Source organism: Pelophylax lessonae (genome assembly GCF_965119305.1).
Source record: "Pelophylax lessonae genome assembly, chromosome: 4".
Classification (NCBI taxonomy): Eukaryota; Metazoa; Chordata; class Amphibia; order Anura; family Ranidae; genus Pelophylax; species Pelophylax lessonae.
The window spans coordinates 291,318,791-291,345,966 of NC_138771.1; the positions used below are offsets into that span (position 1 = coordinate 291,318,791).

Here is a 27,176-nt window from a genome sequence, read left to right on the forward strand (position 1 = left end):
CAACACAGCTCACATTATTTCAGAATTATTGAAGACAGTACTATAATATCAATGAAAACATATCCATTTAACATCTGCAGGTCTAGAGGAAATAATGTCACTAGTGTCTACAAATAATAGCAAAATAGCCTGAATAGATCTACTTGCATTTCTATGGTATATAGACATATTTAAAAGAAAAAAAACTACAATGTATTCTTAATCGCTGAATATGTATGCATCACAGATCCCTTCATTTTTCAAGCTATGCATAAATTTGCTTATTCTGAAACTTTGCACTGAGTGGAAGGCAGTTTGGAATAAAATGATCACATATTGTAATAGGAAACAGAGAACTCCGAGCGGGGACGGAGAGAGGTGGAGGAGGCAATCACTACAGAAATAGAAAAGATGAATGTGTTTTGATGCTGCACAGACATCACCAGCAAGACAATGCATCTGACAATGTTTCACAGGGGGATAAAAATGCCTCACCCTAATTCCAGCCAATCAAGCCCAGGCTGGAATTTGAATGAATTTCACTAATGTGTTTCAAAATCCACTTCTAATAATTTCTTGGAATTTATTATGCATCTGTTTAAAACATGTAGATTATATGATCTCTCAGATGTAGGGTAAAATGTAAACCATGAATTAAAGCTACCTAAATGCAGTGATGCAAATACAGCTATGATTTAAAAAACAAAAAGAGGAAAGGGGATCTCTTTTTTTCTATGAAATGGCCAGCGCATCAATAAAAAAAAAAAAAAAAAAACACATACAATTAGAAATATTTATTTTATGCCCATTGGGAACTATGTAGAGGCAACAATATATTATTCTGTACCATTTTCTTTTAAGGCAGACATACAGTAAAATATCTAATACATATCCTTCTCAAATGAGGCAGAGGTAGTGTTACACTAACAGGACAACCATAAGAAATCATTCCAACATTATAAACAGATTAATAATAATATTTTTAACTGGGACAATCAACCCGAATTAGGCTTCAGACTTGATTGTTCCATAGAAACGTACAGAGATCCTCTTTAGGAAGGTGCCATTAAGGCAAAAGGAGAAGACACATTGGGTGTGTTCACCTTCGTCTGTACCTGGACAGAAGCCCTAACTAAAAGACTGGGGGTGTCAATTAAAGAATGACCAAGTACAGCATCATGTTTAATAAAACATATTGAGGAATATAACCTTGAGCGCTTTAAGAATAAGTTAAATGTGATGTCCAAGTTTGCTGAGACCTTTCCCCTTTTAATGTTCGTGGGGCAACAGACAAGGTGTAGTAGGAGTCCCAAAGATAAAATGCCTGTATAAAATGCTAAAAAGCGGTTGAAAACTTAACACTATCAAAACGCACAACAATTAAAAATACTAGAGTTGGGTGGAGAAGGAGGAAGTAATTGTGTTATATCCCAAACACCAGCTACGAATTAAAGGGGTGAGGTGGGAAAGAAATGCTAACGAAGCTAGTCTGGAGAGGAAAAGATGCCTGACTGGTCTAATTAATCTATGACTTTAGTTGTTCTATAAAAAAAGAGGAAGCTGGCTGCAGATGGAAGCTTGTTTAGGGTGGTGGCATTGAGACTCACCATGTGTGTGCCTGAACAGACAGCTCTGACTTAAGCTGGCCATAGATGGTTTGAATCTCAGCCAGTTCAGCAGGAACAGGCCAAGATTCAAACCATCTATGGGCAGGCTGATTCTAACCAAATCGACTGTTGCACGACTTGGGTATAACCAGCCTGTTCGATTTTCCATACAATTATTGCTAGCAGCTATAGCCACTAGCAAAGCCACTAGCAATAATCACTGTGTTCTCCTGGCAGGGACTGCTTCCCCCCGCTGGGCGAATACAACAGCTCCATGGGAGGGATTTCTCCATCAACACTGACTGTGTTGATGGGCAATCAAGCTATTTTCTTTCCTGCATCCAAAATTGCATCATCTATGACTGGATTAAATTAAAGACTGAGGCAGTCAGAGAAAGACCAAGTACAGGGTTGGCCAGGAGGCTTAAAGTGTTTTTTTTTTTTTTTTTTATTGTGTTTGTAAAGGATAATGTCCCTTGCATATGAAGAACCTACTGTAACTGTATTTTCAGGGAAAATAAAATGGATGGAAAAGCCTGTACACACACCTTTAGTGTGGTCTGATTAAATAGTCACCTGTGCTGCTCTCATTATATGTGTGTGTATATACTGTATATATATATATATATATATATCCCAACTATTCACTGTTCCGTGCCATGGCTGCTTGGCTGAATTATCACAGAAGACACGTCTTCACTAAGAACATATCTACTTTTTTTCAAAAATGCGTATTACTATAACTGTGGGACCAACATATTTCCTAAACATGCCTAACACCTGTTTCTTGGCAACACTTCATTGCCAAAAAATTAAGGCAGTGTGAGAGGTCCCTGGGATCATTCACAATCAAAGGCTGTATGTTTGATGAGATGAACGTTTAAGCTATTAGGTTCTAATAGGGGTTTTCACTTAAAATGTAAATGCGGAGTTAATCCTAAACTAAATGTCTGGTATTGGTTCCATTTGCCAGTCCACAGCTGGATATAGTTAACATAATGGCACATACAAAATTCCCTAGAAATTAGCCCTATTTTCCAGCAAAGAGAACCAGTCAAATTAGTTTCAATGAAAAAAAATAGAGGTCTCAGTTGCAAACAGTTTCACATGTGAAAGATGCATACTGCATCATGCTGCCTCCATATTTCAAATTTCTACTACTTTCAGTGGGAATGCCAACAATGGGCTGTACTTTATATAAAAATAGAAAGACTTAAGCCCCGTACACACGAATTTTGTCGGCCAACAACAACCGACTGCAGAAGTGATGTCATGTGATGGTTAACTTTCCGTGTGTTTTTCTTCTCTGAGCATGCCCAGTCTTGCTCATCTGCTTTTTGTCGGCCGAAATCTGTACTGACTGACGAACAATCGGCCGTTCTTTGTTGGCCTACAAAAATTTTATAGCCTGCACACCAGATTTTGTTCGGCCGAAAAGTCGCAGTCGGTTGTCGGAAGCATTATACTAACAAGCCGACAATCGGCCGATCGGACGTTGGCCGAATATTTACGGCCGACAATCGGTACGCGTGTACGGGCCTTTAGTCATACCATATCCACGTCCAATCTACTTCTAAGTTACATCCAGCAAATAGAGTCAAGAAGCAGGGCATGCACATGAGAAAGTCTTCAGCTGACTTTTGCCATTTCTGGATTTGGGAGTGTTGTGTTACAGTCAGCAATGTAGATCCAAATTATTTATTACCACTAGTAATATCATAACTCAAAAACACCATCCTAGAGGACAACTTCCACAATATGAACTGTTAAGAAAAATACTCAAACTACTATTCTTCATGAATCTCACAATAATGGAAATTACATACATTTTAAAAGTAATTTCAAGGCCTCCAAAGACCTATCTGATCTGTGTGTGTCCCCTATGGAAAAAGACTGCAAAAAGTCAGGTCCTTCACACTAAAAGGCTTGAACATCCACTCAATTAAAAGACTGTCACAGTGGTCAATGTCAGTTTGGAAAATTACATTCAATTAAAAGCATTCAACAGTTTTAGCAGTCTGTAACCTTTGTTGAATCAAGACTTCATGGTACAACCCCTACATCTTCGAAAAACACAATTTACAGTTTTCACAATTAGGTAACTGCAGAGGTGTCCAAGTGAGCCATTATCAAAATGGCTAAGTACAAAGTTTAATTCCAGTATTTTATTTTATGCTGCTAAGAAAGATTAATTCAGTTCCAGTGCTTAAAGCTAGTAATATACTGCATTTGTTATTTTTTTTTCCTAGGTTGTCACTGCTTGAAAGCCTAACCAATTAGAAATATGGAGATGATGGGAATGATCTGAAATTACACTCACATCTTTACCTTTTGTAACTTTAAAACATAATAATGAGCATTTTCTGCAACATCATTGATTCCCTCTTCTTTGCATTTTCTCAGTATTAAAACTTCAAGAAAAGTAAGGAAAAATAGGAAGCGGATTGTTTTTAAACTACATTTTCTACATAATGAGGGGAAGGTTCACAAAATTATCCCCAAAGTTCTATGCCTATAATATACGTTTTATATATAAGTTCAAACACATTGTTATTATTTAAAGACTCTTTAACTGGTAATTAGAGGTTTTGTGAGAATGGCTGTACTTTCCACTCAGTTTATTGGACTACTCAGCAGCTTATACTTAGCTTTCTTTAATGTGCTAAACAGCTCACAAACACGAGTTAGGAAAATTGATGTCCTTACTATTTGTTGGTAAGAATGACAATTTCAGCCTAACTTGCTAAAATGAGATGACAACACTGCATCTGTTTCATTAAAATCCTAGGCAGCAGTCTGCCCTGCCAGGGTTCTTCCGTAGTGGACTACAGAACCCCACCCATATTATGAAAATGAGGAGAGAGGGAGATTTTCTGTCTTCAAGCAGAGGAGAACTCAGGCAGGTCTAAATAAGGGCAGCATTGTCAGCTAGGAACAGAAATATAGGTGCTCGCTGGATTATTGGCAAGAGAAACAGATCTTGACCTGTATCCTTTTACATTTGTAAAGAGACAAAATATAAAGCTGGCCAAAGATGGACCAAAATTCAGCCAGTTCAGCAGGGACTAGATGAATTTTCGATCCATGTATGATTGTCCGTGTTCAACAGAATTGATCTTTAAATTGACTTTTGTTGCACCTCACTTGTGTGGATAGAGGAATCCAACTTTTCTTTTAGATCAGCCTATTGGCTGATAAAAATTGGCTGATCAAAAATCATTTATGGCCACCTTTAGAAAAAATGCATGTACTGAAGAGAACTACATATGAACAAGCATACACTTTAACATGATATTTTTTGTTATATTTCATTTATGTGGGTATGTTCAAGAGCCTTGTGCTACATAATGTCTTATGGCTTGGCATAGAGCTACACGATTCTGGATAAAATTAGAATCACATTTTTTTTGCTTAGAATAAAGATCACGATTCTAACATCTTTTACATTATACAAAAAAATTGTGCTAACTTTACAGGGTCGTTTTTTTTAAATTCAGTAAAGTGTATTTTTTCCCAAAAAACTGCATTTGAAAGACTCCTGCGCAAATACAATGTGACAAAAAATATTGCAGCGACTGCCATTTTATTCTCTAGGGTCTCTGCTAAAAAAATGGATACATAATGTTTGGGGGTTCCAAGTAATTTGCTAGCAAAAAATACTGCTTTTACCTTGTAAGCAACAAGTGTCACAAAAAGGCTTAGTGTTTAGGAGGGTAAACTGCCCTCACTTAGCGCCGGTTCACATTGCAGCGATGCTACTTCGCACCGCGACCTCGGAGGTCGCGGTGCGAGCAGCGCGCCGCGACCTCGGAGCGGCCGCCATGGACTTCATAACATTGAAGTCTATGGCGGTCGCCTCCGGGTCGCCCCAAAGAAGCTCCGGACCCTTTTTCTAGGTCGGAGCGACTTGTGTCGCTCCTATTAGAACGGGTACGCAGCTTCCCTATGGGAGGCGACCTGTGAGGCGACCAGGTCACCTCACAGGTCGCCCTAGTGTGAACCGGCACTTACAGACGGAAGTTCATTCCTTTGATCTAAAAGAAGGAAATTATACTTTTTAAAACACTGTTTATATTTATTTTGCAGCCTTAACAATGTTGATAGACATTTGCTGTAAGGCTCTTTTTTTTTTTTTGACAGCTGTAAATGAGCAGCAAAAAGCTCTGTATGAATCAAGGACATTCCATTTTAAGATCGTGAGGGAAGGTGAATCGAGATCGAAAACGCAATTTTTTTTTAACGATTAATCGTGCAGCTCTAGCTTGACACTTCCATACCTCAGGTACAGTGCAATTTTTGCCCTAGCTGCTCAACCACAAGAGTGGCAGCAAAAATACTGATAGCAATATTATAGAAGAAACATGCATAAACAGGAGAATAATCATTAAACATAAAATGTCTAAAAAATGATTCCCCAGGATGTGAAACCCTCTTAATAGTAATTTATTTTTGTGATTTGTGTATTTAAAACTTTTTATTTCATTCCCTTCAAATATCTGCATGGTACCAGTTCTCTGGATAGAAGATATTTGGGGCAAGTTCTGCTCCTTTCTTAGAAAACCTAGGCATAATAGCAGGAATAGCTACATTCTGAAAAAAATAAGAGGAGCCTCTATCAACACGTTTCATTGAATGTGTAGTTATAGCTTCTTCTCATCGTGTTACACAGAGGCTCATGGTCAAACCTAGGGAAAAGATGACCCAACATTACATTAGAAGTACTGATAAAATACTGCTTACTCTAGTCTGTCATAAGATTTTAATTTAACTGTAGCCAAAGATATGTTGAGTGCAATATAAATCTAATGTGATTATCTATCCTGTCTGCACTGCAGCTAGACTTGACCTCATTGGCAGTGCTGGGAATCAGTGAGTGCGCTGACACATTTCTTGTGTCCTTTGAAAGGCTGTGACTTTGATATTCTCCCTCTGCATCGGAACATTAAATTGGCTTTCTTGGTATGCCATAGGCTGACAGGGAGGAATACACAGCCGAGCCAAGGTCTCGGTGCATAATAGGGTGCATAAATACAAAAGTGATATAAGGATATCTACACACATAAAATAAAGCTGTGGTTAGAGGGAGAGCCGCATAGATTTGTTTAGCTGTACACTGCTAGGCCGATAGATGTTGCAAACAAGTAAAGAGAAAATGTCTAATTATCATTGAGGAACCACTACAGAATTGGTCTCATTCATTAGATACAAATACTGCTAGATTGGCATTAAGTCCCTTCCAAAGGTCCATGTCACAAAAGGAAAATTAGCAGCAGTGATTTGTGGTGGCTACAAATCTATCTCATGGAGAGCTTTTGTTTCTGGGAAAATAATGTACTGCAGACAAGAGTGATCACTATTTCATAGCAATTCCAGCAATTCTGTTTAGGCACAGGCCGATTCTTTGGCAACATTTAACTTGGATACAAAACTGCCAGCTTCAGTAACTAAATGTCTTTCAGCCACTGAAACCCACGTCCCACTGGGCATTTGTAACCAAACAGACACCTACCAAGCTACAATGAAGCATGAGTATAACAGCATAGCTGAACTTTCAGAAAATCCAGTATGCAGACAAAGAGTTACATTTAAAGTGCACCTGTTCTCAGACTATGGACATTAAAGTACTTACATAATAAAAAGTAGTAAAAAAGCTTGAAACCACGTCATCACTGACCTCTGCAGGAGCTATGGAAAAAAATGTATTTTCACAAATCACCAGAAGGCACTGACATCTCAGCACCCCTCTTTTTGGCTGGCAGCAGAAACTTAGCAGCCTGCCAGCCTTCTAATGTAAACAAGCAGCAGCTGATGTAAGCTATTAGACACAGCACGAACTCCGACTCCGTTCTGATCTTTGAGGATGAATTACTTCAGATAGCCTGCAGCTAATAATGTTAACGAGGGGCTTTTTTTTTTTTTACGGCTTATTAAAAATCCGTAATTACAATAATTTCCATAATTTGGGCAGAGGTGCACTTTAAGGAAGGGTTCGTTTAAAGGGGGCCTGTTAGTGAAGTATCCCTCTTCTCAATGAAAGCTAACAGCAATAAAAACAAATTTACGTAGCTACAAAGCACCATCCAATGACACAGCCCTTTTGGCCTGCTGAAACTTAAAAATGATTGACTTCCAGACACATCAGAGATGATGAAGCACTCACGGTTAAACAGATTAAAGAATAGTAAAGAGTGTGGCACATTTTAAGGAATGCCAAACATGTTCTGTTTTTGCAGATAAGCATTCCAGAAATGGCTCTGTGATAGCTAGGCAGAAAATGTTTTTCAATGTACTAAAGTTTCAGAATACTAAGTGTTTTGGCTGGTATGCAGGGTTATTCAAAAAAGCTTGGGTGTCCTTCATTTTTCACAGGTAAAAGCTTTGTGCAGTCAGGTGTATTTCCTCAATTGCTTTTTACATTACATTTTTTGGTTCAGCACTAGTAGAAGCGTGTTGTACCATGTTCGTCATCAAAGCAGAAAGTTCTGAGTGATAGCTTTCACTGACAATCTTAAGATATCGTAATGATGCAAGCTTTTAAAAACACATTAGGTTTAACACTTTAAGAAAAAGTTGAAGCAAGAAGGACGACTTGCAAAAAAAAAACTCATCTAGCCCTATGAACTATTGAAAACGCTATTATTATGGTTGACAAGCAGAGAACTTCCTTCTTTATAAGCATCTTCACCTGTCATTAACACGCCATCATTGCTGCACGCACAGAAAATAGTCTCTGTAAGATTTTTTCCTTTACTTAAAGCCAGCTCAATCTTTGAAGAGGCCATGGAATGGAAGACAGGTAGAATGAGGAATACCCACATGCCATAAGGCTTAACAAATATAGGTACAAGAAACAATATTCCACAATAACTAACAACAACCAACTGAAAGGTAGGTTACCATTGTGCATTCTACTCTTAGGCTGGGTTCACACATGTGTGGTGCTAACTGAAGCTCTGTTTTTACAGCCAATTGACAAAGTAGTTGTTCAGTGTTTCAGGTCAGTTTTTAATCAGGATCAGGTCGGGACTGCATCAGTATCAGGTAAGGTTTACATCAGGATCAGGTCAGGATTTTATCCTGTTCACAACCGAATGACATGTGCGATTCAGAACGTTCTCATAGGAGTCAATGGACCTGGATTTGCACCTGAGCCAGACCGCACTGCTCAGAAAAACTGACAGGACTCCTTTTTAATTCCCACTGTATCTGCACTCCAGCTGCACCAGACATATGTGGACAAGCACAATAGAAAGCAATGTTCTTTAATTTTATGCAATCTGGATGCCGTCCAAAACGCATCCAATTCGCATATGTGTAAACAAAGCCTTAAAGTGTATCTAAAGCCAATTTTCTTCTTTTTTTTTTTATTAAGTTTTAGACATTAGAGAATGTCAACCCTGTCAGGATCTTATTGTTGTCAGTTTCTCTTTTGGGAAGATTCAACCCTCTTTTGATCTTGATGGCTATCGTTACCAAGTAAGAGAAATTCCAAAAGTTTGAGCTGTCACTAGATCAGGAGTAAAGGGAGCAATCTTCCAATGGACACACTTGTATTGACAACTGTCTAAAAGGGGATATCTTTCACTTTGCAGAGATTTTATCTCTTTCCCTTATGTGTTTATGGGACAGAAAGTAAAGGGAGGTCTCCTCAATAGAACCCAGGAAGAAAAAATTGAGATGGGTTTAACGCTTTCTTTTTCTATCTAAAAAACAAAAAACATTTAAGAAAATCCTTCAGCTTTAGATATACTTTAAATCTCTTTATGACAAGGCTTTCTGCTCACCTGTACAGTAAATTAAAGGGGAAGTCCAGCCTAAAAAAAACCCCATCTCTAAATCTACTTGCAGGCACAATCTAAGACTAATCCATCTAACCCTGGAAAGCAAAACTCACTATACATACCTTTTCTGTAGCCAATCCCATGCCGAGCTGTCAGCAGCGGCTTCTCTGTGGAGGCGGGTGCAAAAGAGGCAGCAACAACGGAAGCCCCATACATAGTAAGTCTATGTGTGACGTTAATTTCCAGGCATTTCACAGCCATTGTCGGCTGTGCCCTGCACAGAGCTTTCTCTGGAGACAGGACTAGATAGGCTTCAGAAAAGGTATGTTTTGGTTTACAGGGCTAGATAGGTTAAACTTCGATAGTGCCTGCAAGTAGATTTAGAGATTTCAATTTTAGGCTGGACTTCCCCAATAACAGAGTTGATGATCTTGCACTGTAGGCTGGACTAACCCCTTTAACTGAGTTGATGATCTTGCACTGTAAAACTAACTTTATCTTTGTAAGTTACCAAATTAATGTAATACATACATTTATGCAATATGTAAATATAGGTCACATACTTCATAAAGCTGCAATTACTGGCGTCATGAAAACAGATGCATGGATTTCTGCATAACATTTAAACATACATTGGCTGGAGGCGCAGGCTAATAATCCTAATTAACCCAGACTAACATATACATACATGTGCTTCCATGTATCTATAAGAGTACCATAGTAGAAATAAGTTTATTTACGCAAATAAAATAAAAAAAAAACAACAGGGTTATTCAATATTACAAAGAGTACTGTGCAAAGTTCAGTAACCAACCAGCCAGAAATAATCAGCCACTTCTGTGACCTATGCAAACTGAATTCTGGCTGTTAGCTTTAGGTTACTGCTTTTTGTGCAACATTACTTTTTGCAGTGTTTTACCAAATAGGCCCATTAGTTTAGGTTTTTAGTGTACAATATAAGAAATCATATATCATTAGCAGCATTTTAAGTATGCTCCATCTGAGGTCCCAAACATACATTTTGAGAGACTGTGCAATGCCCTTTTATCAGTAGTGAAATTTTCATACATGTTCCCATTCACAACAGGTTAACAGTACATAACTTATAAAAGCTGCCCGCCTCCAGGTTATCCTTAAGACTGTTTGTTGCCATGTATTAATGGTATGACGTACACAGAGATGTCATCTCCCGAGCCAAGCCTGTCATTGGATATTCTCCAACCTCTGTCTTTCAGTACACCTCTTGCTCGCATTACCAGGTCCTGAGCTGCCAGTGTGTATCTGTCCAAACCAAACAACACTGTTACTGTATATACCATGAAACCAATTCTGCAGACAAATATGATTTCTTTTTGCATTACCTTGGCTTGTATTGATTGCATTAGCACTTAGAACATTTATGACCAAAGACCATTTGTGTGCATTCCTATATTTTGCAGATGAATGTGAATGATGGGACAGTTTGTCAATAAACGTTCAAAGAAAACAGCACAACACAAATGTTTATTTGCTATTACAAGCGAGGAGTCTGAACATGCTGCTACTACGTGCAATGAAGAATCAAGCTTCCATAATGCTCTCATTGCATGAAAATAGAAAGCCTTTCTTAGTTTCCAATTTTGTATCTAATTAATGGGAAGTGCTGAAATAGCAAAGTTAAGGGATTTAGGTAGCTTTTGGAGATTTATATGGTTTAGAAATTTATTCTACAAGAAAAATCATATGAAATCCCCAAATTACGTCTAGTAACTATGCCTTCTTGGTTTAAATACAATGTAAAAAAAAAAAACAAAACAAAACAACAATTTTTTAAAATATCTTTTCTATTTCTGTGGTTACCACCTGCCATTATTAGAGGATTAAAACATGACAACACAGTGTACCCACATTACGGTCCACTTGCCTCTAGGTTCTTTGGTGTAAGACTGGGGTGCTATAGAGATAGAGCTACCATTGACAACAAACATAACAAACTTTAAAGTGACTCTTTAGACCCCGTTCAGACAGGGGCGACACGACTTGATGGGGTGACCTGTGCACCGCGACCTCGGCGCGACTTGCACGGACTTCATATCATTGAAGTCAATGCAAGTCGCCTCCAGGTCGCCCCAAAGTAGTACAGGACCGTTTTTTTTTAGTCGGAGCGACTTGTGTTGCTCCTATTAGAACGGGTCCTGTGCTAATCAATGGCGAGCGACCCACCGCGACTTGTCAGGCGACCAAGTCGCCTGACAAGTCGCGTTAGTGTGAATGGGGTCTAACTGACCGCTATCAATCAAACCTAGAAATTGCAAATCAAGCACAATCGTACCTACCTTCATGAGCTTCCTCCGGGCCCACTGCTATAAAAATATTGTATCTCATAGCGAGAGGCACATGTGGCACCCTTCACCTTCTCACTATTTAGTACTGGGTGGCAGCCAACATAGGAGGACAGACTTCAAGAGAATCTAGCAGCAGATTAGTGTTGGTGGAGAAACATGAAGGTAGATGCAGGCAGATTATGGAGACTGTTTTACAGCTTCTGTATTGAATTGTTTGGTTGTTTCTCAGTGCAGTCTCCTCACCTGTAATTTAGTACTGTATGATCATTATGGAAGGATTGGAGCACCTGAGACTGGAAGGATGCCAAGCATACAATGAGCACTTAACAAGAGTCTTGGGCAAAATGGGTGATCAGAATGTGCAATACATTGTAAAGTTCCAGATCTCAATAGTATTCATGAAAATGTGAGAATGGCTTCCCAGCTAGTGGGTGGGGGGAAAAGCATCAGTCAGCACTGATATTAAAGCAGACCAGCTAGTGAGTGGGGGGGAAAGCATCAGTCGGCACTGATATTAAAGCAGCTGGGTACATCTGTGCATGAGGAAAAGTCAAGTTGGAAGGTGTATATCTAAAATAAGTTTTTTACGTTACCACAACATTATGGCTTTCAGTTTATGAGGGCTATGTGTTATGTATCCACAGTGATCCAGAAAAAACATATGTTGTGTATATTGTCAATGCCAAAATGTTAGATTAAAAAGACAAACCTGTGAGGGTCATCTGGGTCACAGCATGCTAAGAAATTTGTAACCGCTTCGGACACTTCTTCATTTAACAAGACATCCCAGAGGCCATCTGTTGCCAAAACTAGCACATCATCTGCACTGTGCTCATACTGCTGAAGATCATAAACTCGCACCTGTATTAAAATAGGGACATAATTAATGGTGGAAGCTGAAATAAATTCACGTCCCAAAACATATTTGTCCTTCCATTAAGAGGACTTTAGAAAACTTCCTTATGTTACAGAAAACCTAAGAACCTTGGCAAAAGAAGGATCATTTTGGGTTTCTGGTAAAAATAATCTCACAACACACGAATGCATTTTTTTTTGTACTTTACCAACCACAACATTCTGCAGCATAAAACCCTTCATGTAGGTCATCCAATTTTAGAAAAGTCGAATGCAACTAACAGATGTAGATTGGTGCAACTACTATACTGCTGGTATGCCCAAGATAGATCAAGTTCTGGAGGATTAAAAATAGCCTTTTATAACTGATGAAGAGGTTTTGGAGCAGTTTGTTGTACTTGATTATGACATGTTCAATTAATTTTAAGTCCATTTCCAGCATTACACAAAGGGGTTTAAGTGGTTAAAGATAAAGAAAACTGATAGACAATTGTTATTTGCATATTACATACATAAACTGTGAGGAAACAAAAGATATATAAGCTAATAATGAGATTTTTTTTTTAAGTACTAAGTTTTTTGTGCATTTTGCAGTATTGAATATATTTTTCTATACATTATGTTCACCCTTCATTTAATATTACAGTTGTATTGCAGCACATTGCATATATTTCTTGTTTACTTTAAAACAGAACAAGAAGCAGGCAAAGAGTCTGTATCAAACATGTTACGCTTTCATAAATTGGTTTAAAGTTTTGACTGGTGGTCTTTACACAATCCAGAGACAATCTCTGGCCTAAACTGCAGTACATTCCAAGTTTCTAAATGAATCTTTTGTTGAACATCTACTTCCTTTTCTCTGGGTCGGCATTCCAACTGTCACTGCTCACTTCTTGAGTTCCCTTCTAAACCTTACAAGCATCAGACACTGCTTGCAAAGCACTTTAATTAACCTAAGAAACGGTGGTAATTTTAAAAAAAGCATGACGGCTTTAGTGAAGGCAGCCAAGAGAAAATTATATTCAGTATTACAATTTGGAAATAGTACGCCTGGTCAGACATGCTGGTTAATCCTTTCAATTCAGCAATACATCTGTGGTCCACAAACTCGTCTAAACATGCACTTTATTTGGCATGGCCGCATGGCTGGGATGTTTTAATACGCCTCTCTGCATTCTTCCCTCTCTGTAAAAAGGAAATGTTTATAAAATAACCACTGATTTTTCTAGCAACAGCATTTTCACTTCTCAAAGCCTTGCCTGAAAAGCAGATTTCTTGGAATTCTGGTATTTGCTTTTAAATTAATGACATAACTTCACGGATAAGGAAAAGCACCAGGGCCTTTCTCAACTACAGTAACACTTGCACTGCACCATAAAGGAAGGCTTATAGTAATAGCCAGATAGGTTTAGATTTAAAGCAGAATCCCAGTAAGTAGTATTGTGAATACCCCCTGCACACTGTACAGCTTTCTACCCTTATTTTAAAATGTTTGTGGTTTAAACTGGAGAGGAAAAAAATAAATGAATTATGCCAGCCATAGACAGTTTAAACCATGTATGGGCAGGCTCAATCTTTCGATTGATCGATTAACTTTGGTACAACCAGCCTGCTGAATTTTACTTGCGATTACTGCGAACACTGTCTATGCTGATGGGGGAATCAAGCACATTTCTTTCCTGTACAGTGTATGGCCTGCCTTACGCTGTCTTTTATTTTTAACCTACTCTGCACAGTGGAAACAATCAGGTTGTCACTAGTCTGGATAAAATATCAACCGCTGCTGAGGATTTCCTGAGTCCCATAATTCAGTGTGAACAGGGAAGTGGCAGGGTCAGGCTTTCAAATCCAGATAAAAGTGGCTTTATGGAAGTTGTGCGTACCAAACACAGGGCACAGCAGTAGTGACTGACACCCCTTGTGTCTAGGATGGTCTGTGGTGGTTGAGCATCCACAGACAAAAGGTGTGCCATCTGCAATGCAGCATAGTTTTTCCCGAAGTATCAGAAGCAAAAGCAGATGGGACAGTACCAAGCGAGGTTGGAGTTCTGGTATAATTATTGCACTGTACAGGATAATAATTTTTTGGAGAAAGATATAAAAATCTGATTTTTGACTTACCTGTAAATTCCCTATGTTGGAGAACAGTACAGGACACAGACCTTGTATTTACAGACTCCAGGTTATATGCAGCTACCTTCAGGTAATAGAACATTTGCAAAAAAACTTGCTAGGTCTGCCCCAGAGCGAATCATAGTGTGGTTATGAGTAAGTGATCTTCTGTATCGTGAAACGCGTCAACATGTCGCATGTCCCTGTGATGCACTGTCTGTATTGACTCTTCATGAGGAATAAAAGACACTTCTAATTTCATTTACTTCTGAGTGCGGTCCATTTTCCTTTTGGTTTATCGAATCATAACCCCTCCCACTGTGAGACTACTATTTTTTTTTAGCCATTATTAAGAAGTGACCAAAATACAGAGGGGAGTGGCCTGTGCTCTGTACTGGGTAATGAATTTAAAGGTAAGTCAAAATCCCTATTAACTTTTTCATACAGTACAGGACCTGTATTCCTAGATCAGAGGTCGCCAAACTTTCTAAACAAAGGGTCAGTTTACTGTCCTCCAGACTTTAGGGGGGCCGGACTGCGGCCATTGGGTGTAGAAATTATCTTGGCATCAGTGGGAGTAAGCAATGCATCTTTGATATAATGGGGAGGAATAGTGCCCTTTTGCTGGTGTCAGTGGGAGGAATAGTGCCCAATCGTTGGTGTCAGTTGGGAGGAATAGTGCCCAATGGTTAGTATCAGTTGGGGGGAATAGTGCATCATCATTGGTATCAGTGGGGGGGGAATAGTGCCTAATTATTGGTATCAGTTGGGGAAATAGCGGCCCATCGTTTGTGTCAGTTGGGAGGAATAATGCCCCAATGTTGGTGTCAGTGGGAGAAATAGTGCCCCAACGTTGGTGTCAGTGGGAGAAATAGTGCCCCAACAATGGTGTCAGTGGAAGGAATAGTGCCCAATCATTGGTGTCTGTGGGAGGAATAGCGCCCCATCGTTGGCATCATTTTGAGGAATAGTGCCCCATTGTTGATGTCAGTAACAGGAATATTGCCCCATGGTTGGCATCAGTTGGAGGAGTAGTATCTTGTATCAGTGGAAGGATAAAGGCAAGAAAAGGGCTGCATCTGGCCACCCAGCCACAGTTTGGAGACCCCTGTCTTAGAACATCAGATATACCCAATCAACAAACTGAGGGATGGGTAGCAACATAGCAAGAAGAAATGCCAACAAGACCAAAAGTAAACGAGTTAAAGAACTAAAAACAAGTAAAAGAACTGGAATCAGACACAACCTGAATAACCCCCTGATAGAATGTCAGATACATGTGAACAGTGGACCTGTCTGATGCTGAAAAGCCCAAGATACACTAATAACCCTCGTTGGTATGTTGGGCTCTGATAGGGAAAGAAGGAAATCTATCCCTAAGGGTGTATGACTGGAAGTAGGATGCCCTCTACAAGGGTCAACAGGCAGGACAAAGAGGGAGAGTCTTTCAAATAGAGGCTGTGGCTTTAGATAATGTAGGGTGATTTCCTTGTAATGTTTTGGGGCAGGACAAAGGAAAGGAAGAACAATGTCCATGTTAAGGTGGAAAAACAGGCCACCTTGGGTAGGAAAGAAGGCTTTGGTCATTCCTTTCCTTGCGCAAAACAAGAAAGATCTCTTTACATGATTCTTACGGGAGTTGGGGAAAAAAAAAATCTGAAATACCCCTATCTTTTAGGACTTCAGTTTTAACAGCCATGCCATTAAAGAAACTGAAAAGCAGGACGGACTAGGGGGCCTTAGACCAGTAGGTCTGGTCTATTTTGAAGAAGCCAAGGTTCTGAGTATGCCAGATACCTGTGTGTGTGTGTGTGTGTGTGTGTGTGTGTGTGTGTGTGTGTGTGTGTGTGTGTGTGTCGTGTTTTTCTAGTCCAATTTTGTGCAATGAGAATCACTGGAACTCTTTCCTTCTTTATCTTGTACAGAAATCTAGAGAGGATCTTGATGGGAGGGAAGACGTAATTCAACTTGAATACAGCCTAATGTACCAGAGGATCCATGCAAAGGTTAGTAGATCCCTGATCTTGGATACAAATATTTTCAACATGTCGTGGAACCTGGAAGCCAGGATGTCCATATCTGGTTGTCCCAACATTTGACAGAGATTTTGAAAGATCTCTGGGTGCAGAGACCACCCTGCTGGGTCTAAGCACTGGTCTAGGCAAAGTCCGTCAGCTAATTATCCAGCTGTACCCTGACCTGCTGATGTTGCAGAAGTCCAATGTCATAAAAACAATCTGGCTCTGTTTCAGGATGTAGCTGGAAAGGTTTGACTTTTGGGGGCCTGGTTCCCTGGACATTCAGGAAGTTGTAAACACTGCCCCAGCCTTTAATACTGGCATCTGGTGTCACCACCCTCCAGGGCACATAAAGGGCAGGATTGGAAAGCCACCATGTCAGGGAGAATTTAGGCTGGAAAGAAGCATTGGATTATCCATGGATTGTATTTGTTTGTTCCACATTGTATGTTGGATTGAAGAGGTTTAGAATAAGACTGGGCAATGGACACTGCCTCAAAAGAGGTTACCATTAAGCTCAGAACCCTCATGCAGAATCAAAAGAGGTTACCATCAAGCTCAGAACCCTCATGCAGAAACCAAATTATGGGCATGCGGGTCCCCCAGTGGGTCCTTTGAGAAGCAACCTTCGTCAGGGAAAGAAAAATGCTGTCTTGGGCTATGTCCAAGATTAGACTCAAGTACTCCAAACAGTGCAAGGGCTGGAGAGCAATCTTTGGAAAGTTGGTTCAGCTAAAGGTTTGAAGGAACCAAATTATCCCCTGGATGTTCATAGTCAAGGCTGTGGCTGAGAAGTTCTTCCGTAGGAGTGGTCCAGGTACCCTGTCTTGGGAGTAAAGCCACAGCTTTTACCTCAAAATACAGGGGAGGCAAAATCCTCTGCAGCCTTGGTTACATATTCAGGATCCTCAACATTTCCCCCCATAGTATTTTCAAGAAAAGGAGGTTTAGCTCCTGAATACTAAACAGGATCAGAAATAAAAAATAAAGAAATAGAAAACATGTAGCATTTCTAGTCTCAGGAAATGAAAGGTTCAAGAAGTGCGGAGAGTTATTCAAACAATTTATGGCTAGCAGCAGAGAAATATACTTCTGTCAGACAGGCTGCATGTTGCATGCCTGATAGGGAGCCAGAGTCAGAAATTGGGAGTGGTGTTACTACAGGACATTACTTCAAGACAAGGGAGAAGCTATCACCCTGAGCAATGGTTAGCTTCTCAAAGGCAGTCTGTGGAACATTCTATTCGACCCTTTTGTCCCAGCCCCCTTGCTTCTGTGATCCCCAGTGGGGTATTCATCATCCGGAATGGATAGGATTGTGCATGTCCTGCGGCTATGTCCTTGTAGAAGATGGTAGAAGGAGTGCAGCAAGATGCTGTGTGCAATTTCAAGGAAACAGGTGGGTGGAAAGCCATAATTTTGGAGATATGACACAGTTATCTCACTCATCTTTGCCTGTCATGTTAGCCAAACCCACAGCAAGATCTGGGAACCACAGAAATGGGCCAAGGTCCTGGATCTGTATACCACCCTGTGGCTAACTACATATGCTGCACTACAAACCCAGGTAAGTGCCTAACACAGGATCCAGCGCCAGAAACAAACATTTTAGGTTTGTTTAGGTTAGATTGAGTGAATGCACACCTAGGCGTTCCTTTTTTTTACACTTGGGAATTTTTTGTATCCATACACCTGAAGGTAGCTGTAAATAACAAATGGCCTATGATAAACAAGGCTTGTGTCCTGTTCTCTACAACTAGGATTATGTTTTTTTCTGCAAAGCTACCTGATCATTTGATCAAACCTAGAAAATATTAATTCTACAGTGCATCCGGAAAGTGTTCACAGCACTTTACTTCTTCCACATTTTGTTATGTTACAGCCCTATTCCCAAATGGATTAAATTCATTATTTTCGTAAACATTTTACAAACAATACCCATAACGAGAACATGAAAGAAGGTTTGCTTGGCCTGGAGCATTGGCAGAATGACTGGCCCCTTTTTGTCCCTTAATCCAGTCCCCCTTTTTTTCTTTCACTCTCTCCCTTCTCCCCTGCTTTCTTTCTACTTTTCTGATTTTGTCTTTCTTTTTTTAGATGGTCTCCAAAAGGCCCCCCATCTACCTTGTACAAAATTCACGAGGGGTACAGAGACTCCCTAGAACCTGGTATTCCAGATCCTTGTTTTTTACATATACAATGCTCAAAAAAATTAAAGGAACATTTTGAAAACACATCACATCTCAATGGGTAAAAATATCATGTTGGATATCTACACTGATATGGACTGGGTAATGTGTTAGGAACAAAAGGATGCAACGTCGTTAGAAGGAAATTAAAATTATCAACCTACAGAGGGCTGAATTCAAAGACACCCCGAAAATCAAAGTGAAAAAATTATGCAGCAGGCTAGTCCATTTTGCTGAAATCTCATTGCAGCAACCCAAAATGGTTCTCAGTAGTTTGTATGGCCCCCACGTGCTTGTATGCATTCCCGACAACATCAGGGCATGCTCCTTGGGAGACGGATAGTGACCTGGGGTATTTCCTCCCAGATCTGGACCAGGGCATCAATGAGCTCCTGAACAGACTGAGGTGCAACCAGGTGGCGTCAGATGGACCAAAACATAATGTCTCGGAGGTGTTCCATTGGATTTATGTCAGGCGAGCGTGGGGGCTATTCAATGGTATTAACTTCTTCATCCTCCAGGAACTGGCTGCATGAGGACGGGCATTACCGTGCACAAGGAGGAACCCAGGACCCAATGCACCAGCATAGAGTCTGTCAATGGGTACAAAGATTTCATCCCATTACCTAATGGCAGTCAGGGTGCCATTGTCTAGCCTGTAGAGGTCTGTGCATCCCTTCATGGATATGCCTGCCCAGACCATCACCAAATCGGTTAGGCTGAACAATATTACAGGCAGCATAATGTTATCCACAGCTTCTCCAGACCCTTTTACATCTGTCACATGTGCTCAGAGTGAACCTGCTCTCATCTGTGAAAAGCACAGGACACCAGTGGCGGGCCTGCCAATTTTGGTGTTCAATGGCAAATGGGAAATTAGCTCCACTGTGCCGGAGCACAGGGTCCACTAGAGAACGTTGGGCCCTCAGGCCCCCCTCATGAAGTCTGTTTCTGATTGTTTGGCCAGAGACATTCACACCAGTGGCCTGCTGGATGTCATTTTGTAGGACTCTGGCAGTGCTCATCCTGTTCCTCCTTGCACAAAGGAGCAGATACCGGACCTGCTGATGGGTTAAGGATCTTCTTTGGCCCTGTCCAGCTGTTCTAGAATAACTGCCTGTCTCCTGGAATCTCCTCCATGCTCTTGAGACTGTGGTGGGAGACACAGAAAACCTTCTGGCAATGGCAGGTATTGATGTGCCATCCTGGAGGAGTTGGAATGCCTGTGGAACCTCTATAGGGTCCAGGTATCGCCTCATGCTACCAGTAGTGACACTGACCCTAACCAATTGCAAAACAGTGGCCTCTACCTGTAAAACTATTCCTGTTTTGGAGGTCGTCTCATTGTTGCCCATCTAGTACCACTGTTGTTAATTTTCATTTAACACCAAAGCAGCTGAAACTGATTAACAACTCCCTCTGCTACTAACTTACCAGATCAGTATACCAGGAGTTTAATTGGCTTGATGCTATACTCTGATTAAAATATGATAATAGGTGATCTTGCGAGCTACTATGTGAAATACCCTGTGTTTAGCTGCCTGCAATATTCACTCCCTATGTGGTAAGTGTGTTTGAAATAATTAATTCTAAAAATGCGGCGCTAAAAATAAAATAAAAATATTAATGAATACATACAAAGTGTGATGTTGAACAGCTTCTGAAAGTGCAAATTTAATAGTGGAAAGTGTGAAATTAAATTATATTAAAAATGGGGGAAAATAAATAAAGTAATAAAATTTAAATTTTCTGTGAATATATGCAAAATGTGATAAGACAATTGATTAATTATATCAACAAATTAGTGTTGAAAAATATTGTTTTGCATTGATCACTTGTATTTGTTGATGGGTATCTAAACCTAAGAACAAATGTGATTAATTGCAGCTTTTAAGACCTTAAAGCAGGGTTCCACCAACATTTTTTACTTTGCATCATCTTCTTCAATTCAGCAAGTTAGAACAACATTGGCATTTTTTTTTACTTTCTTTTCAGGGGGTATTCTTTTTTTTTTTTCCTGCACAGGGTGCCGCGGCATAACCTGTGGCACCCTGGCTCCTCAGAGACGTGTGTCATCATTCCCAGGAGTCAACCACGGGGCGGGACCCTCCTCTGCCGCCGCCATTGTGATGGCAATCAGACATACAATTATGCGCCACGCTTTGGGTTTTCCACGCAAGATCGGGAGGTGCATGCTGGGTAACCAGCAGCACCTTATCCCAGAAGACTACAGTAGTGGGCTTCACATGCCCACAATTAAGATGTGAGCGCACAGCCAAAGGATTATAAAAGTTTGTTTTACAAAGAAAATACTATAATACTTTGACATTGATTTTGCATATAGTTAGCTTTTTAAAAACTTAGTGATAAGAACATCCCGGTTCTCTTTAAAAAAAAAGAAAAGAAGGCTGAAACACCGCTTTAAATGTAGCAGATGCATTTGTTTTCTTTTTAGGCTCATTTTTCACATGGCTATCCTGTGAATAACACACTTTCTGTCCTAGGATGATAATGCTCATCAGTGTTGTCCCCCTAGGACAGGACAACAACCTCTCCACCTCCTCTTCTCCATAACATAAGAGGAAAGGGCTCTGTAGCTCACACATAGATAAAAATGCATGGTGTGGGCCGGCGGGGGACAGCTGCAGCTTGGACCGGTGCTGCAGCCATCTAGGTAAGTATATTTAATGGATACATTTTTGGATAATGAAGAATTACAAATGAGTGCTTTTAAATCTCAAACCTAAAAGTCTCTTTGCATGTGTGAAAGTTTTGAGCATTAGATCACCTGACAGGCACGGATATATGTACAAGTAAACAGTTTGAAGTTGGAATTATACCACAAATATGTTTCCGTTGGAGAGTGCATGTACTTCAAGAATAGGTTGTATAAATGTAGTTTTATTATTTGTGTATACTCAATAGCCTTCTCTAATCTTTAATACTAGCTAGAATTCTTATTTTGGATAAAATACCATTTTGTAATATTAAATATATTAGAAGAAATTTTTCATCAATATTTGCCTCTTTCCTTCCATACAGTACTGTATGTGCAATATAAAATGCATGCACACCATCTAGTTTATGCAGAGAAGGTATAAAGCTGTAGTTCATGAGGTGCAATTTTTTTTTTTTTGCTTTTGTAAGGTCAGAGTTTGCTGCAAATATAGTAATAGTGGCCGACTGCAATTTAGTCAGGTTGTTCATACAATTTGTTGAAGGCTTAAAGCGGTTGTAAACCCGAAAAAAAAAAAAAAAACCTGCAAGACAAAGGCATACTGAGCTAGTATGCATCGCATACTAGCTCATTATGTATTACTTACCTTAGAACGAAGCCCCGACATGGACCCCCGGACACTGCTGCGGGCGCCGCCATGATCCCTCGGTGTCTCTTCCGGGTTCTGGGGCTCCGGCGCTGTGTTATTGGCCGGAGCCGCGATGACGTCACTCCCGCGCATGCGTGCGGGAGTGATTTTCCGGCAAGCTCCCGGCATGGAAAACTGAAGGTGCCCCCGGACCTTCAGAGCGCATGCGCCGCTCGCGTGTGCAGCTGCATGCACTGCAAATATCTCCTAAACCGTGCCGGTTTAGGAGATATTAATTGTACCTACAGGTAAGTCTTATTATAGGCTTACCTGTCGGTAAAAGTGTCAAAAAGCGGGATAGTACCGCTTTAAGGAAGGCAAGTACAATAAGACCAAATTTCAGGCTGTTATAAATGATATGCTAACTACAAAACAGACACAGGAACTTAAGAAATGTGATTTGATTGCAAACAGATCCCTTCCATTTATTTTTCCTTTTAGGATCTCTTGCCTTTCAATACCTTTTGTCATCTCAAATCCCACACTGCACTCTGTGTTCCATCTGTGCAGTGAATGCCGCCTTCACTATTTTTCCAGGTGGGATCACCCAGCATCAACTTCAAACAAAAACATCCTAAAAGCATACTCTGAGAACTTTAACTTCCTATATCTTCCATGTAAATAATGAGAAACTCATGTCATTTTCTCCAGAGATTATTTCTGTTCCTCCAGTTTTCTCATACTATTCATACACTTGGTAATTTCCTAAAATCACTAGAAGATAACAAATAGAGCTTGTTAATTTCCCAATTATGCTCCATCAACAGGATCTAGTCCTGGTAATTTAAAAGTTAGGTGCAGAACCCCCATGTTGTACCTGGGCTCCTGTACATACAGTCTTTTTAGCTATATCTTCTCAAATGCAACTCAGTTCCCCTCTTAAGCCTAAATTTTTGGCCATTATATGGCAAAAATATTGTACTCGCACAAATTTGGTGTAAAAACAGACTCCCCCACATGACATTACAGTTGTCCTCATTAATTCCACAAACAAAAACGGAATTTTTGTAAAATCTTACCTGTAAAATTCCTTTCTCTGAGTCCTCCGACAGTCGCCGCCATCTTCATATTCGTCACAATGGGGTATTAGACTTTGCTCCGTAGGAGTAGCTAGGCAACAGAATAGGTTAACATTAAAGCTTTTAACATATCCCACCCCCAGGGGGTGGTCCCCTCAGTCAATACCCTCCTACTTCCTGTATCCATATCTCAGTTTCAGTGGAATAGCAGTAGAGTATACAACCAAACCCCAAAAGAGGGGCGGGGGCGGCGACTGTCGGAGGACTCAGAGAAAGGAATTTTACAGGTAAGATTTTACAGAAAATTCCGTTTTCTCTTACGTCCTCCGACAGTCGCCGCCATCTTCATATTCGTCACAATGGGGACGTCCCAAAGCAGTGCAAACATGAGGGGTGGGAAACGCAGCCGCGCCTAAAGGCAACGCAGTCTCCACATCAGAGAAAGGAACCTTACCAAAGGAAGGAAACCAGCTGGACAACATGAAAAAAATTGTGCTCAACAGGAGCAACAACCCAGGAAAAACAAATAACCCAGGGATAAAAAACGTATCCCAAACAGCCAGGGGTCCAAAACAAGGGACCCTAAGGAACTGCCGCACTAAGAACCTTGCGGCCAAAGGAAGCATCTGCCGATGCCTGAACATCCACTCTGTAGAATTTTGTGAAAGTGTGCACGGTCGACCAGGTCGCCGCCTTACACACCTGGGCCACAGAAGCCCCATGACGACAGGCCCAAGACGTACTCAGAGATCTAGTAGAGTGCGCCTTCAAAGGCATAGGGGGAACTTTCCCCTTCAAAGCATATGCCTGTTCAATGGTCTGTCTGATCCATTTGGCGATGGTAGAAGCCGACGCCGCCATGCCCTTCCGAGGACCCTCTGGAAGGACAAACAAAGAATCCGTCTTGCGAAAAGACTCAGTCGATTTAAGGTAAACCCTAATCGCGCGAACAACATCCAAAGAGTGCAACCTCACCTCCTTTGGATGTTTAGGCTTCGCGCAAAGCGAAGGCAAGACAATGTCCTCATTGAGATGAAACTCCGAAACACGCTTCGGAAGAAAGGAAGGATTAGGTCGCAAGACCACCTTATCCAAGTGAATGACCAGATACGGAGACTTGCAGGACAAGGCCGCCAGCTCCGACACTCTGCGAGCCGAAGTGATTGCCACCAAAAAGGCGACCTTCTTGGACAACATAGCCAACGAGATCTCCCTGATCTGTTCAAAAGGAGCATGTTGTAATATGGACAGAACGAGATTCAAGTCCCAAGGAGGCAGAGGATCCCTCCTAGGAGGGACCAGATGTCGCACTCCTTGAACAAAAGTGCCAACCAAGGAGTCAGAAGCCACAGGACGTTGAAAAAGAACGGCCAGCGCAGACACCTGACCCTTGACCGTAGCCAGCGTCAAACGCTGGTCGACACCCGTTTGAAGGAAGGACAACACTCGAGAAACCGAGTATGTGCGAGGCGAAAACCCCCTGGACTCACACCAGGCAAAATAGGCCTTCCAAGTACGGTAATAGACCTTCCCCGAGGAAGACTTCCTCGCGTTGATCAAAGTGTGAATGACCTCAGGGCAGAGACCCCTATCCTTCAGGACCTCGGTCTCAACAGCCAGGCCGTCAAAGCCAGCGACTGTAAAGCAGGATGGAATATCGGCCCTTGAGACAGGAGATCGTCTCGAAGAGGCAGACGCCACGGGGCGTCGATCGCCAGATTCACGAGGTCTGCGTACCAGGACCGGCGAGGCCAGTCCGGCGCCACAAGAATCCGAGTTCCGAGTGCAACCTGCGAAGGAACCTGGACAGCAATTGAATCGGTGGAAACGCATACATCAGTCGGTACTGATGCCACGGAGCTACCAACGCGTCTGACGCGTCTGCCCGAGGATCGCGCGACCTTGCCACAAACCTTTTCACCTTGTTTTTCAGACGAGACGCGAACAGGTCCACATCCGGAAGACCCCACTTCGCGCACAACTTTTGAAAGACATCCGGGTGGAGAGACCATTCCCCCTGGTCCAGGGTCTGGCGGCTCAGATAATCCGCCTGCCAGTTCTCCACCCCTGGAATGTGAACTGCCGATATCGTCTGGACGTGAGTCTCGGCCCAAGACAGAATGTCGGCTACTTCCCGAGCCGCACGGGCACTCCTGGTGCCCCCTTGGTGGTTGATGTAGGCCACCGCCGTGGCATTGTCCGTCTGCACCCGAACCGGACAGCCCTGCAGTTTGTCCGTCTAATGTTGAAGGCAGAGATTTATCGCACGCAATTCCAGAATGTTGATCGGAAGGGAGGACTCCCCATCCGACCAAGTCCCCTGGGCGGACAGAACGCCCAGAACACCACCCCAGCCCGACAGGCTGGCATCCGTGGTGATCACCGTCCATGAAAGAGGACGAAAAGACTTGCCCCCCGACACCGTCGGGGACTGGAGCCACCACAGAAGATCCCTTCTGGTGCGATCGCTCAACGAAACCTGAAGATCCAGAGATTGTGGTCGCCCGTCCCACCTGGACAGGATCTCCGCTTGGAGACCCCGCGTGTGAAACTGGGCGAAGGGAATCCCCTCGAAAGCCGAGACCATCAACCTCAGACACCTCATGCACGTCCGGAGTGACGAGCATGGAACGTCCTTGAGGGACCTGACTTCTTCCTGAAGAGTCCTGAGTTTGTCGTCCGGCAGGAAGACCTTCGCCTGGACCGAGTCCAGGATCATTCCCAGGTAGGGAAGCCGAACCGACGGAACCAGCGTCGACTTTGGAAAATTTATCGTCCAACCAAGCTCCTGTAGAGTTTGCAACGTGACGGACAGGTCCTTCTCCAGACCCTGGCTGGTCGTAGACCGAACCAGAATATCGTCCAGATACCCCAGGACAGAGATGCCCTGGGCTCTCAACAAGGCCAGAACCGGTGCAAGCACCTTGGTGAAAACCCGTGGAGCCGAAGCGAGACCAAAAGGCAACGCCACGAATTGGTAGTGATCCTCCGCAATGGCGAATCGAAGGTACCTCTGGTGACCCTCGAAAATGGGGATGTGAAGGTACGCATCCTTCAAATCGATGGAGGCCATGAATTCTCCCGGAACCAGGGCAGCCACCACCGACCGTAGGGATTCCATGCGGAACTTGCGAACCCGCACAAAGCGGTTCAGAGCCTTCAAGTCCAGAATCGGACGAACCTTGCCCTCCTTCCTGGGTACGGTGAACAGATTGGAATAGAACCCCCGAAATCTGTCCCGATGAGGAACCGGAACCACCACTCCCTGAGCCCTCAGGTCCCGCACCGCTAGGTGCAGATCCCGCAAACGCTCCGGAGACAGTTGAAGATTTGAGGGAAAGAATCTGCTCCCCGGCCGAGAGAGAAACTCGATCTTGTAGCCAGATCGAACGATTTCCTGAACCCACCTGTCCCGAACACGGGCCAGCCAGGGTTGAAGAAAACCGAGCAAGCGTCCCCCCACCCCAGAACCGGGTGAGGGCGTCCCTTCAGGCCGCATTGTTATGGGCAGCGGGTCCGGACTGGCCGGACTTCTGCTTACCTGACCACGGCTTCTTTTGGGAGCCTTGACCCTTGAACGGTTTGCCCTTATAGTGCGACCGAAAGGCACGAAAGGACCCCTGAGAAGGCCGAAAATTAGCATGCTTCTTACCAGGAGCCGCCTTAGCCTTGGGGAAGTGGGGCAAGAGCGTGCTCTTACCACCCGTGATCCCCTTTATCAACGTATCCAAGGATTCTCCAAATAGGCGAGATCCATCATAAGGCAGACTGGCTAAGGTCTTGCGCGAGGATTGGTCCACAGACCAACACTTTAACCAAACCAGGCGGCGAGACGACACCGCCACGCTATGTACACGTGCAGCCAACGGCACTAAATCCAAGTCCGCATCACACAAATACATGACACCCTGATGGATTTGATCCACC

General features: G+C 42.2%; 1 protein-coding gene across 1 annotated transcript in view; it reads right to left on the minus strand.

Moving 5' to 3' along the window:
* Nucleotides 1–9,825: 9,825 nt before the first annotated feature.
* PPM1H (protein phosphatase, Mg2+/Mn2+ dependent 1H) overlaps nt 9,826–27,176 on the minus strand; it is a 289,277-nt gene continuing 271,926 nt past the window's right edge. Inside the window, exons 9-10 of the mRNA XM_082256727.1 lie at nt 12,401–12,552; nt 9,826–10,648 (exon numbers count right to left, since the gene is read on the minus strand). Of these exons, the coding sequence (XP_082112853.1) occupies nt 10,501–10,648; nt 12,401–12,552 (300 nt within the window). The 3' untranslated portion in view covers nt 9,826–10,500. The remainder of the gene's footprint in view (nt 10,649–12,400; nt 12,553–27,176) is intronic.